Below are 12,249 nucleotides of genomic sequence, written 5' to 3'. Positions count from 1 at the left end.
GGAATCTGAGGGGTAACATATTCGCATAAAGGGTGGTGGGTGTATGGAACAAGCTGCCAGAGGAGGTAATTAAGGCTGGGACTATCCCAACGTTTAAGAAACAGTTAGACAGCTACATGGATAGCAGGTTTGTTGGGATATGGGCCAAATGCAGGCAGGTGGGAATAGTGTAGCTAGGACATGTTGGCCGGTGTGGGCAAGTTGGGCCGAAGGGCCTGTTTCTACGCTGTATCACTCTATGACTCTATATTGCTCCTTCATGTCAGTCTTTTCCATGCTTTTACATTTGTCCCATTGCCATTCATGCACTTACCCCGCCTTCTTATACTTTTTCTACTTTGCCAGTTTTATGTGCTGTCCAGTGGAATGATTAGCTCCAAGAATAGCCCATAACCGCAACTTCAGTTTGCCCCAGGCTTTGACCCATGTGGTCTCACCAATTACTTGTACTTCGACTAATAGTTTTTTCTTAAATTTGCACAATGACGAAGGCTATAATTCAATGCATTGTTTTTGTTAAAGAAAATATTTCAGATGGTTTCTTGTTGAGATATTGCTCTCCTACGAAATGAAATACTGATGCAATAACTTTGGATATGAAACCTTTCAGGTCTGACCAATAATTAACTGGTCTATCATTGCACACAACATAATCCTGTTAATGCTATCTCATTAGGCATTAAAATATTGGATATTATTCTGAGTGAAATCTAAATCCACGATGAGAGTGTATAATGAAAAGTTCCAGAGGCTGTTTCCCAGTTGTCTTATTCAAACAGAAAGTCATACATCTATTCAAAATTCAAAGGCAGGGAATAGTGGGAAGAGGGTCATATGAAGGTAGAGGAGATTAGTTTAACTTGGCATAATGTTCAGCATGGACATTGTGGGCCGAAGGGCCTGTTCCTGTGCTGTACTGTTTAATTTTCTAAAAGCCAGTTGAATGTTGTGAAAGAAGACATACACAGTAGAAATGTAGTTACTGGTAATAGTAATATTGTCACCAATTAATTAATGTGTAATGGTGCATTCCACCTTAATGTTATCTTGGTTTTCCATGGTAAAATGCATATTTATCTTTATCACAGCTTTTCAGAATTTGTTTGTTTTTTTCACTCATTTTCATCGTCTGTTAGTTTAATATTTTTTTATTTATAAAGTTATTTTCAGCTACAATGCATACTTTAACTTGCAAATTTTTAAAGTTCTCAATTGCTCACAATAATAGCGAACTATCATCATCTGGGATCTTAGCTCCTCATTCTCATTACTGGGGGAGAAATTCCTGTCAGGGAAAGTAATTTAATCAGTGGAGACTGGCCACAATAATATCTCCCTGTTGATTGAAAGCAAGATTCCTGATCTGATTGTCAATGGGCAAGTCCTTTCTCTGGCACAGAAAGGGCGCCTAATCGATCAATGGGACCTGGTCAGTGAGCAGGATCATCCCATCACACAGGTCAGTGGTGCTCCCAAGGCAGCAAGCACAATACTGCAACTTATGCCTATCCTTATTTGTTTTTGGTTGTTTGAAAAGGAAGTGAGACTAAGGATTGGTTCTGGTGAGAGTAAAGCCATTCACCTCTGTTGTGAGTTGGGGTAACATTGTGGCAGCTACAAATGGCATCTAATGCTTTCAGAATGATCTTACTTCAGTTCAGTTTAGTTTATTATCACATGTACCGAGGTACAGTGAAAACCTTTTGTTGCGTGCTAACCAGTCAGCAGAGAGACAATACTTTCAGTGCCAGTGGTTTGATGCGGTCAGTAGTGCTGTAATCCAGGTTGGCAGTTCGGAGTGCAAACCCATGAGTTGAGTACAGAAAGCCAAGGCTGACATTTTATCGGGATTTTACTGGAATGCATCACAGCATGGTTTGGGAACAGCTACATCCAAGACTGCAAGAAATCCACAGAGAGTTGTGAGCGCAACCCAGACCATCACTCAAACCAACCTCCCTTCCACTGATTCCATCTACATTTGATGCTGTCTCAGCAAGGCCATCAGCATAATCAAGGGCCAGTCTCGCCCTCTTCTCCCCTCTCCCATCAGGCAAGGGGTACAGAAGTTTAAAGACACTAGATTCAGGGACAGTTTCTTCCCAGCTGTTATCAGGCAACTGAATGGTTCTCTCATCCCCTAGAAGATCGACACAAAATGCTGGAGTAACTCGTAGGAACAGGCAGCATCTCTGGAGAGAAGGAATGGGTGACATTTTTAGTTCAGACCCTTCTTCAGACCATTCCTCTCATCAGCTAGAGTTAGGTCCCAACCTACCATTTACCTCATTGGAAACCTTTAAACTATCTTTAATCAGATTTTATTGGACTTCAATGTTACATCTTGCACTAAATGTTATACACTTTATCCTGTATCTGGAAACGGTGAACGGTTCGATTGTAGCCAAGTATAGCATTTTCTTTGACTGGATAGCATACGAACAAAAGCGTTTCACTGTACCTCGGTACATGTGACAATAATGCTAATGACATATTGATGTATTTTATCTCCTTCAGGCAGTTGTCGATGATATCAGGGGGACAAATAGAGGAGGGAGCTCCTCCCCAGAACTCGGGCCAATACTTATCCTGCTGTCACTATCGCCAAACTACAGATCATCTGGTCATTGTCACATTGCTGTTTGGGGAGGGTCTCCTCTGTAATTTACACTTGGATGAATCCATGGACTGCCAAGCACCTTCATGATCAGTGCAATATCAGTACAAGCCTTTCTTTCCTTTAATACTCGATGGTTTTGCTTGCAGCAGACGGCAGTCCCTGCCCCCTTGCCTTTTCCTGCAGCCAGTTAAAGCAGATTCTCTCCCCCGCTCCCTACCTCACTTGGCAATGACCATGCTGAGCTCCGACAAATAGAGGTCTACCAGCAACCACGTTAGAGCAGTCACTAGAAGGTACAGAGTGCAGAAAATGCAAACATGTAAAATGTGCATTACATTTTTTTTTTAATTTCATCGCTCAGAAGGTCAGTCAGCATCCATGGTGATAATGAAAGGCATAGATTTGAGTGAATGTGAAAAGGATGTTTCCACAGGTGGAAGGTCATAGCCTCAGAATTAAAGGGCGCTCGTTTTGAACGGAGATGAGGAGGAACTTCTTTAGTCAGAGGGTAGTTGATCTGTAGAACCAATGGCTATAGAGGGCTGTGGAGACTGTCAGTGGATATTTTTAAGGCAGAGATAGACAAATTCTTGATTAGAACGGATGTCGAGTGTTATGGGGAGAAGGCAGGAAAATGGGATTAGGAGGCAGAGATCAGCCATGATTGAATGGTGGAGTAGATTCGATGGGCCAAACGGCTTAATTCCACTGAAATAACTTGTGAACTTGTAAAATACAAACTACTGTTTTTGATAGAATCTATTCATACCACAAGAAAAATTTCAATGATTGAAGTGCAACTATTCAGATGTGTCTTATATGCATCCACCAGTCAGATCGCTTGTAGATATCAGCTCATAAATGATGTGTGAAATACATCACACCAAGGCAAACTCCAGGCATCAACCACCCCCTCTCACCCCACTCCACCCCCTTTTCACATGGTGGAGAGATAACATCTGCACGCAACAGCAACAACACACCCAAGAAACCAATAGCTTATAGTTGGCTATAAATACAGGCTCCGGGTCGATGATTGATGCTGATGCATCTTTCAGCACTTTGGAGAGAATGTGCCGCAGCTCTGCTGCACATGTCAAACATAATTATCTGTGGTTCCTTGTGGCAGTGTTAAATATTTTAAATAGGAAAGATAAAAAGTATCTCTACGTTCAGTTAGTCACAGTAAAAATGTTAAAACATTAAAGTTTAAACTATTATGCAGCTGCCAAAAATGATTTTATTTCTGATGGGGATATTTAAACAATTCCACGAAGACACTGGAAATATTTACAGAGACGGGTCTGTATTTTTACACTCAAATCAGCCATTCGTATCAAATGTCAATAGAACATTTTCAGATGCCAACCAGCAACCTCCAGGTTAATAGAGGCAGATGATGGGGAATCAGGGAGTTGACCTACTCTGAGAAGGTAGGCATGCAGGTAAAATACTTTCATGAGGCTCAAAACCTCTACGTTTAGCCAATCCATGGTGTGCAGGCGTTGTTTGGGCTTCCCGAGCCTTAGCTGATGAAGCTAGGCCAATTCAGGAAAATGTTTGAGCCAGAAGTGACCCGTGTGCTCCCATCTGAGCATCTCACTTCCTCTCACTCCTCATCCCACACATCCCACTGCCACCAATGTACCTGGCCCATAAAAAGCATTGATTGGTCATGGATTGGTCCTGTCTGTTCATGTGGAACCCTGCCTGAGGGTTAAGTTGGCCCCGAGGAGAACAACCTTGTCGGTAAACCCAGGCTTCTGGGTGTGGATTTTTCCTCCCAAAACTGGTTCCTATTTACCTGACTGCATTGTGTAGAAACAAGGAACTGCAGATGCTGCTCCAACAAGGAAGGATGCAAAATGCCAGATTACTCAGCAGGTCAGGCAGCATCCCTGGAGAACATGGATAGATGACGTTTGGAGTCGGGACACTTCTTCTGACTTAAGAAGGGACCCAACCCAAAATGTCACCTAGCCATGTTCTCCAGAAATGTTTCCTGTCCACTGAGTTACTCCAGCACTTTGTGTCTTTACATAATTGCCATTGTAGGAATTGCAGAGTGTCACTCCATTGCCAGGGCCAAGGCCTTCTGCTTCTTCCCCTCTGCACTCCGCAGCTACTTCACTCAAGTATTGCTAAGTATATTAATCAGCAACAAAACACATTTTATCTCCTGTCAGCATCCGGCCTCTCCCTCAATCTCTGTCCTCCCTATCACTCCTACTTGTGTAAAAACGCAGATGTTGGGCGTTTTTCAATAGGCAAGCTTTCACTAATACTTGGAACATGAGACCCTTGAGAAAACAAATAGTTGATTTCAACAAAGTAGACCTGATTGTTTTAAGCTCCATTTTTGAACTGGCAAATCTTACAAAGTTTGTGTAATGTAATACCACTTTATCTCTTCTTTCCTGCAGTATATCCATTCTGCTGGTATCATTCACAGAGTAAGTACAGATTTATTTTCAATGCACTCCAGAAATAAAGGATAATATGTATCTATATTCAAGAATGTGTGCAACTTGAGGGGAATTTAATTCAACGCAAAATAGGTGATGTGGCCCAATCGAAAACATATTTGAGGCCATGGAAAAGAGAGGGTTTCAGGCAACTGACCACGAATGTGACCAAAAGTAAACAAAAATGCTGGAGAAACGCAGCGGGTGAGGCAGCATCTGTGGAGAGAAGGAGTAGGTGACGTTCAGGGTCAAGAACATTCTTCAGTCTGAAGAAGGGCCTCAACCCCTGAAACATCGCCTATTCCTTCTCTCCATAGATGCTGCCTCACCCTCTGAGTTTCTCCAGCATTTTGTCTACTTTCGATTTTCCAGCATCTGCAGTTCTTTCTTAAACAAGAATGTGACCAAGATCACTTGCAAAGTGGTACCTGTAGTTGTTTCCTGAAGTCTTTTGAACTAGCTTGGCGAAATACACAGCTCAAAGACTTTTATCGCTAGGCATTGAATGCCCATATTTAGTTGCTAGATTAGAGATATAGCATGGAAACGGGTCCATTCGTCCACCGTCCACACCAGAAATTGAACCCCCATTCGCACTAGTTCCATGTTCACCTAAGTTTGCTACACGCTAGACACATTAGAGGCATTTTAACCTAAAAACCTGCAGGTCTTTGGGATGTGGGAAGAAACTGGAGGAAACCCACATGATCACAGGGAGAACGCAAACTGCACATAGATGGCACCTGAGGTCAGGGTCGAACCTGGATCTCTGGCGCTGTGAGTCAGTGGCTCTATCCGCAGTGCTACCGTGCTGCCTTCTATCAATGTAAATACAAAGTCCTGGCAAGTATCACCATCTGACCCGGCCCGTCCTTTTAATACAGAAAGATTCAAGGGGAAGGCGTATCTCCCATGGGTCCCTACCTCTGGAGATTTCCACCACACTTGCCTCTTCCTTGTTCTCTCCAATCCAGCAGTCCCAAAGTATAGGAATTCCAATGCAAGAATTGGATAAAGGGCATCAATTGAGTTAAACGCTAGGGGTCCCTGGGCTATGTCAGGGTTCTGTTCCTGAGAACTATCCGCAAACTGCATTTTCCGCGTCAGGAACAAAACATTTTCCCCAAGAGTAGTGAATCTGTGGAATTAAACAGCATTTCAAATGTCAAGTCTATTGTAGTCTGGGGACTGCTTCCGATAATCAGGTCAAATAAATTCTTTGAACCATTGGAACAATGATAAAACATAGCCATATTATTTTAATTACAGTGCATTCAGAAAGTATTCGGACCCCTTCACTTTTTCCACATTTTGTTACGTCACAGCCTTATTCTAAAATGGATTCAATACATTTTTGTTTATCATCCATGTACACACAATACCCCATAATGAAAAAGCAAAAACAGGTGTTTAGAAATTTTTGTAAAGTAATTAAAAATAAATAACTGAAATGTTACATTTACATAAGTATTCAGACCCTTCACTCAGTACTTTGTTGAGGCACCTTTGGCAGCGATTACAGCCTCAGGTCTTCTTGGGTATGACGCTACAAGCTTGGCACACCATTATTTGGGTAATTTCTCCCATTCTTCTCTGCAGATCTTCTCAAGCTCTGTCAGGTTGGATGGGGAGCGTCGATGCACAGCTATTTTCAGGTCCCACCAGAGATGTTCTATCGGGTTCAAGTCTGGGCTCTGGCTGGGCCACTCTAGGACATTCACAGACTTGTCATGAAGCCACTCCTGTGTTGTATTGGCTGTGTGCTTAGGGGCATTGTTCTGTTGGAAGGAGAACCTCTGCCCCAGTCTGAGGTCCTGAACGCTCAGGAGCAGGTTTTTATCAAGGATCTCTCTGTACTTTGCTTCATTCATCTTTCCCTCGATCGTGACTAGTCTCCCAGTTCCTGCCGCTGAGAAACATCCCCACAGCATGATGCTGCCACCACCATGCTTCACTGTAGGTACGGTTTTGGCCAGGTGATGAGCGGTGCCTGGTTTCCTCCAGACGTGACACTTGGCATTCAGGCCAAAGTGTTCAATCTTGGTTTCATCTGACCAGAGAATCTTGTTAAGGAGCCTTTTGGCAAACTCCAAGCGAGCTGTCATGTGCCTTTTACTGAGGAGTGGCTTCCATCTGGCCACTCTACCATAAAAGCTTGATTGGTGGAGTGTTGCAGATATAGTTGTCTTTCTGGAATTTTCTCCCGTCTCCACAGAGGAACTCTGGAGCTCTGTCAGAGTGACCATCGGGTTCTTGGTCACCTCCCTGACCACGGCCCTTTTCTCCCGATTGATCAGTTTGGCCGGGTGGCCAGCTCTAAGAAGAGACGTGGTGGTTTCAAAGTTCTTCCATTTAAGAATGACGGAGGCCACTGTGCTCTTCGGGGCCTGCAATGCTGCAGAAATTGTTTTATACCCTTCCCCAGATTAGTGTCTCGACACAATCTTGTCTCGGACGTCTCCGGCCAATTCCTTCGTCTTCACCGCTTGGTTTTTGTTCTGACATGCACTGTCAACTGCGGGACCTTATATAGACAGGTGTGTGCCTTTCCAAATCATGTACAATCAATTTAATTTACCACTTGTGGACTCCAATCCACTTGTAGAAACATCTCAAGGATAAACAATGGAAACAGGATGCACCGAAGCTTAATTCTGAGTGTCACAGCAAAGGGTCTGAATACTTATGTAAATGTGATATTTCAGTTATTTATTTTTAATTACTTTGCAAATATTTCTAAACACCTGTTTTTGCTTTTATATTATGAGGTATTGTGTGTAGATTGATGATAAAACAAATGAATTTAATCCACTTTAGAATAAGGCTGTAACGTAACAAAATGTGGAAAAAGTGAAGGGGTCTGAATACTTTCTGAATGCACTGTAGTCTCCAGTCAGGGATTTTATTTCTAGAAAGCCAATTTCAATAGGTGAGGCTACAGCCAAAAAGGAGTGCTGAATGTGACAACTTGTATACCTGAAATAATGCCGCTGTTATGGAATCAAAAGCATAAGGATTTTTACTAATGCTACAAGATTTGTTGAGTGAGAATGAAAGCAGAATGACTATAAATACGCTGAGAAAGAGAAGTATTTGCAGAGCCTTTGTAATATGGACCAGAATACACTTGTGTTTCTTGGATTGTTATAAACTTGCTGCAAATACTCACAAACATTATTGTTTTGTTGCAGGACCTGAAACCAAGTAATTTAGCAGTAAATGAAGATTGTGAATTAAGGGTAAAGACAACTCTTGAAGGATATTTCAAAAATAAAACAAATTTTCTTTCTCTCTTCATTGTAATATATACTGAATTTAATATTTCTAATGTCTTACAGATTCTAGATTTTGGACTCGCTCGGCAGACTGATGATGAAATGACTGGTTACGTGGCAACGAGGTGGTACCGGGCTCCAGAAATAATGTTAAACTGGATGCATTACAATCAGACGGGTAACACTGCATTTAGTCCACCAGTGATTTTGCACAACTTGTGTAGATTTAGCTCTTGGGGATAACAGAATCAAGGGATATAGGGAGAAAGCAGGAACGGGGTGCTGATTTAGGATGATCGGCCATGGTCATACTGAATGGTGGTGCTGGCTTGAAGGGCCGAATGGCCTACCCCTGCACCTATTTTATATGTTTCCATGTGCAAATAACCCAAAGGTATTGAAATCTAGGGACCATGTTTTGCCGAATGTGTTGATACAGGCCATGTGACTAAACTTGTCCATGCCGACCAAAATGCCCCATCCATGCTAGTCCCACCTGCCTGCATGTACCTGTCCAAATGTATTTTAAATAGCAGGTAGTACCTGCCTCAACTACCTCCTGTCATAGCTCGTTCCAAATACCCACCACCCTTTGTGTGAAAAAGTTGCCCTTCAGATTCCTGTTAAATCTTTCTCCTTGCAGCATAAACCTCTGTCCTCTGATTCCTGATTCCCCTACTTGGGTAAAAAACTCTTTGCATTCATTCCACCTACTCCTCTCATGATTTTAAACACCTTTATAACATCACCTCTCCGTCTCTTGCAGTCCAAGCAATAAAGTCCTGGCCAACCTACCCAACCCTATCCCTATAGCTTGTAGGGCCCTCAACACATCACCTGAGGAAACTTTCCAGAACATTTGACAAATTCCACCCTCTCTCGACTGTCACAGTCTGTATTGAGAAAGTTAAAATCCCCCACTATGGTAACCATATTTACCCTGCAGCTGGCTGCAATATCCTGGCATGTTTGCTCTTCTGATTCCCGTTGACCAATTGGGGACCTATGGGACACTCCGAACAAGGTGATCTTCCCCTTTCCCTTTCTCAACTTCACGGGTATAGCTTCACTCCATGAACCATCAGTAATATCTCAGATTATTGCCGTGACATTCTTCTTAATCAATAAAGCTACATTCCATCTACTTTTACCCCCACCTCTATCGAGCATACTGCACCTGTACTATGGAACATTAAGCTGCCAGTCCTGTCCCTCATTTAGCCAGGTTTCCATGAAGGCTACAATGTACAATGGCCTGTAGCAATCCAGTCCCTGAGTCTAATCCCATCAGGGCCTCTCATATTAAAATAAATGTGTTAATAACAGAATCAAGGGATATGGAACCTCCCTTCCTCACTCCCTGCTTTGTTTTTGCCTATCCTATCCACTGAACTTGCTTTCAGCACCTTCCATACCAACTACCAGCCTCTCATCTGAAAATCCACGCGGTCACAGGAAATGACAAAATCCGTACAGACAGCACCTGCTGTCAGGATAGAACCTGGGTCTCTGGTGCTGTAAATGCAGCAACTCTACCGCTGCACCACTGTGCCACACATCCAGGTCATCCAGCTGCAGCTCCAATTCCCTAACATGGTCTGTAAGGAGCTGTACCTGGACACACTTCCCGCAGGGGCAGACATCAGTCTCCAGCAGTTTCCCCGACTTCCCACACCCTGCACGGGGAGCGTTGCACCATTCTACCTGCCGTATCTACTGCACTAATTCCAAGAGCTAAAATGGGTGACACAGTGGTAGAGTTGCTACCTAACAGCACCAGAGTGTGGGTGCTGTCTGTACGGAGTTTGGCTGCTTTCCCTGTGACCGCATGGGTTTTCTCCAGGTGCTCCGGTTTCCTCCCACATTCCAAAGACGTACAGGTTTGTAGGTTAATTTGCTTTGGTAAAATTGTAAATTGTCCCTAGTGTGTAAGATACTGCTGGTGTACGAGGTGATCGCTGGTCGGCACGGACTCGGTGGGCCGAAGGGCCTGTGGCCACACTGTATCAAGTAAAGTCTAAAGTCAAGAAGAAAAAACAGCACCACAATAACATGCAAGAAATAACTGACCTTGCCTTTACGTTCTGTCATCCTCTGCTCAGCATCCTCACTGAGGCCTCTTGAGCCAAAGCCTCACATTTACCCTCAACAGTGGCCTTTCACCCGGCACTGCTGCTTCAGATTGGTTGCTTCGCTACACCTTTCCTTTTTATTGGCTACCCCCAACCAATCCAATGGCAACCTTTTGCAATGTCCACCGTTGCTTTGATACTGAAATTCTCTCAAAATAAAAGTGGATATATTGTCCCCTTCCTTTGCATATTTCAGCTCTATAATTAGAGTAAATAATTTCTATGTGTTAGGAAAATTGGACAAAGACATTTCTGTCAGTTGTCCAACAAATTAATAAATTTGTTGGTCAATCAGTTCACCCTACCATCACGTCATCAGTTTGCACCTTTTGTCCAACAGTACGTCCCAAGGCTCATCATTTTAATGAGACCCAAATGGGATTGCAGCAGTTTCGATTTAATTTTCTTTAAAAATTTGTTTTATATTGCACAGCATTGTAAGCTGAGGTTGGCAGGTACCGTGCCTAATATATCAATGTCACAATGCAGAATCACACTTCTAATCTCAGTATAACTCTATCATAGTAATTTTGTGCATGTATAACACCAGTCGGAGGTTGCACCTTAAAGTTCCATCAAATGCAGGCAAGTGAAGAAGCAGGTGTAAAGGGCCTGTCCCACGGGCATGTGACTCCATGCGGCAAGCGCGACCTAAAGGGCCGGTCCCACCAGCATGCGCCTGCATGCGGCAAGCGTGACCTAACCGGAGCCGTATGGAGTATTGAGCCGTACGGCTGGTCCCACTTCGATCGCCGGAGCCGTATGGAGTTGTGCAGAGCTGGTCCCGACATCACGCGGGCCTCCAAAAAACTGGCCATGTTTAAAAATTCCACGCGGCAACGGCCTGTCGGCCCGCAGCTGCATTGATGCCGTGTCACTCACTCGACCTCCACGCAGCTCCTGCTTCTGGTTTGGTCGCGCTTGCCACATGCCGTACGGCTCAAGTGACCACGTTAGGTCGCGCTTGCCACATGCAGTCGCATGCTGGTGGGACTGGCCCTTTAGGTCGCGCTTGCCGCATGCAGGTCACATGCCCGTAGGACAGGCCTTTTAGACTTGTAAAATCATGGAGAAATGTAACTGACAAAGGTGTGGTGTGCATGGAAATGCTTGGACCAATCGGTAAACCCAGGCTTCTGGGTGTAGATGTTTCCTCCCATTTGAGGTTTCAATGGATTATATATGGTTTATTAAATGGTTACAGTGGCTCTTAATGGCGAAACTGCAATGCTACTATTTGTGACAAGTGATTTGTACTTACATAGAATTTCACCTCCAACTCTTTATATTTTCTTTCTAGTGGATATTTGGTCTGTTGGATGCATTATGGCAGAGTTGCTGAAAGGAAAAGCTCTTTTCCCAGGAACTGATTGTATCCTTGAAAAATGTAACTCATCCTACAGTACTTTTTCCTAATTTTAGGCAAAATGATGGAGTGATCTGGAAGTATAATGGCTGTGCTCCTCAAAGGGGTTAAAACGTCAGTTCACTGGAACTGTATATGTACAGGACCCATATATACTCATAGACATCAGTCAGGTATGTGCCATCGACCAAGATGCCAAGGAGAATACTGATGATGATCTCAGTGATCCTGGGCAACAGGTGAATACACACAGGAGTCACGCAGCACGGAAACAGGCCCTTCAGCCCTAACTTGTCCATGCCGAACAATATGCTCATCTCCACAAGTCCCACCAGTCTGCATTTGGCCCATATCACTCTAAACCTATCCTATTCATGTACCTGTCCAGATA

The 12,249-nt window shown here is 43.6% G+C and overlaps 1 protein-coding gene across 2 annotated transcripts in view; it reads left to right on the top strand.

The window, feature by feature from the left end:
* The window catches only part of mapk11 (mitogen-activated protein kinase 11), a 47,667-nt gene that overhangs the window by 23,466 nt on the left and 11,952 nt on the right, over positions 1-12,249 (top strand). Inside the window, exons 5-8 of one of the 2 annotated variants that reach the window (XM_055653084.1) lie at positions 5,044-5,073; positions 8,277-8,324; positions 8,424-8,538; positions 11,793-11,864. In XM_055653084.1, coding sequence (XP_055509059.1) covers positions 5,044-5,073; positions 8,277-8,324; positions 8,424-8,538; positions 11,793-11,864 — 265 coding nt within the window. Of the gene's footprint in view, positions 1-5,043; positions 5,074-8,276; positions 8,539-11,792; positions 11,865-12,249 lie in introns of both variants that reach the window. The other variant, XM_055653083.1, reaches the window with a different exon arrangement.

This window comes from Leucoraja erinacea, chromosome 22, assembly GCF_028641065.1.
Source record: "Leucoraja erinacea ecotype New England chromosome 22, Leri_hhj_1, whole genome shotgun sequence".
NCBI classification, from domain to species: Eukaryota; Metazoa; Chordata; class Chondrichthyes; order Rajiformes; family Rajidae; genus Leucoraja; species Leucoraja erinaceus.
The sequence above is the reverse complement of the archived record's forward strand: the minus strand, read 5'-3'. Positions and strand labels throughout refer to the sequence as shown.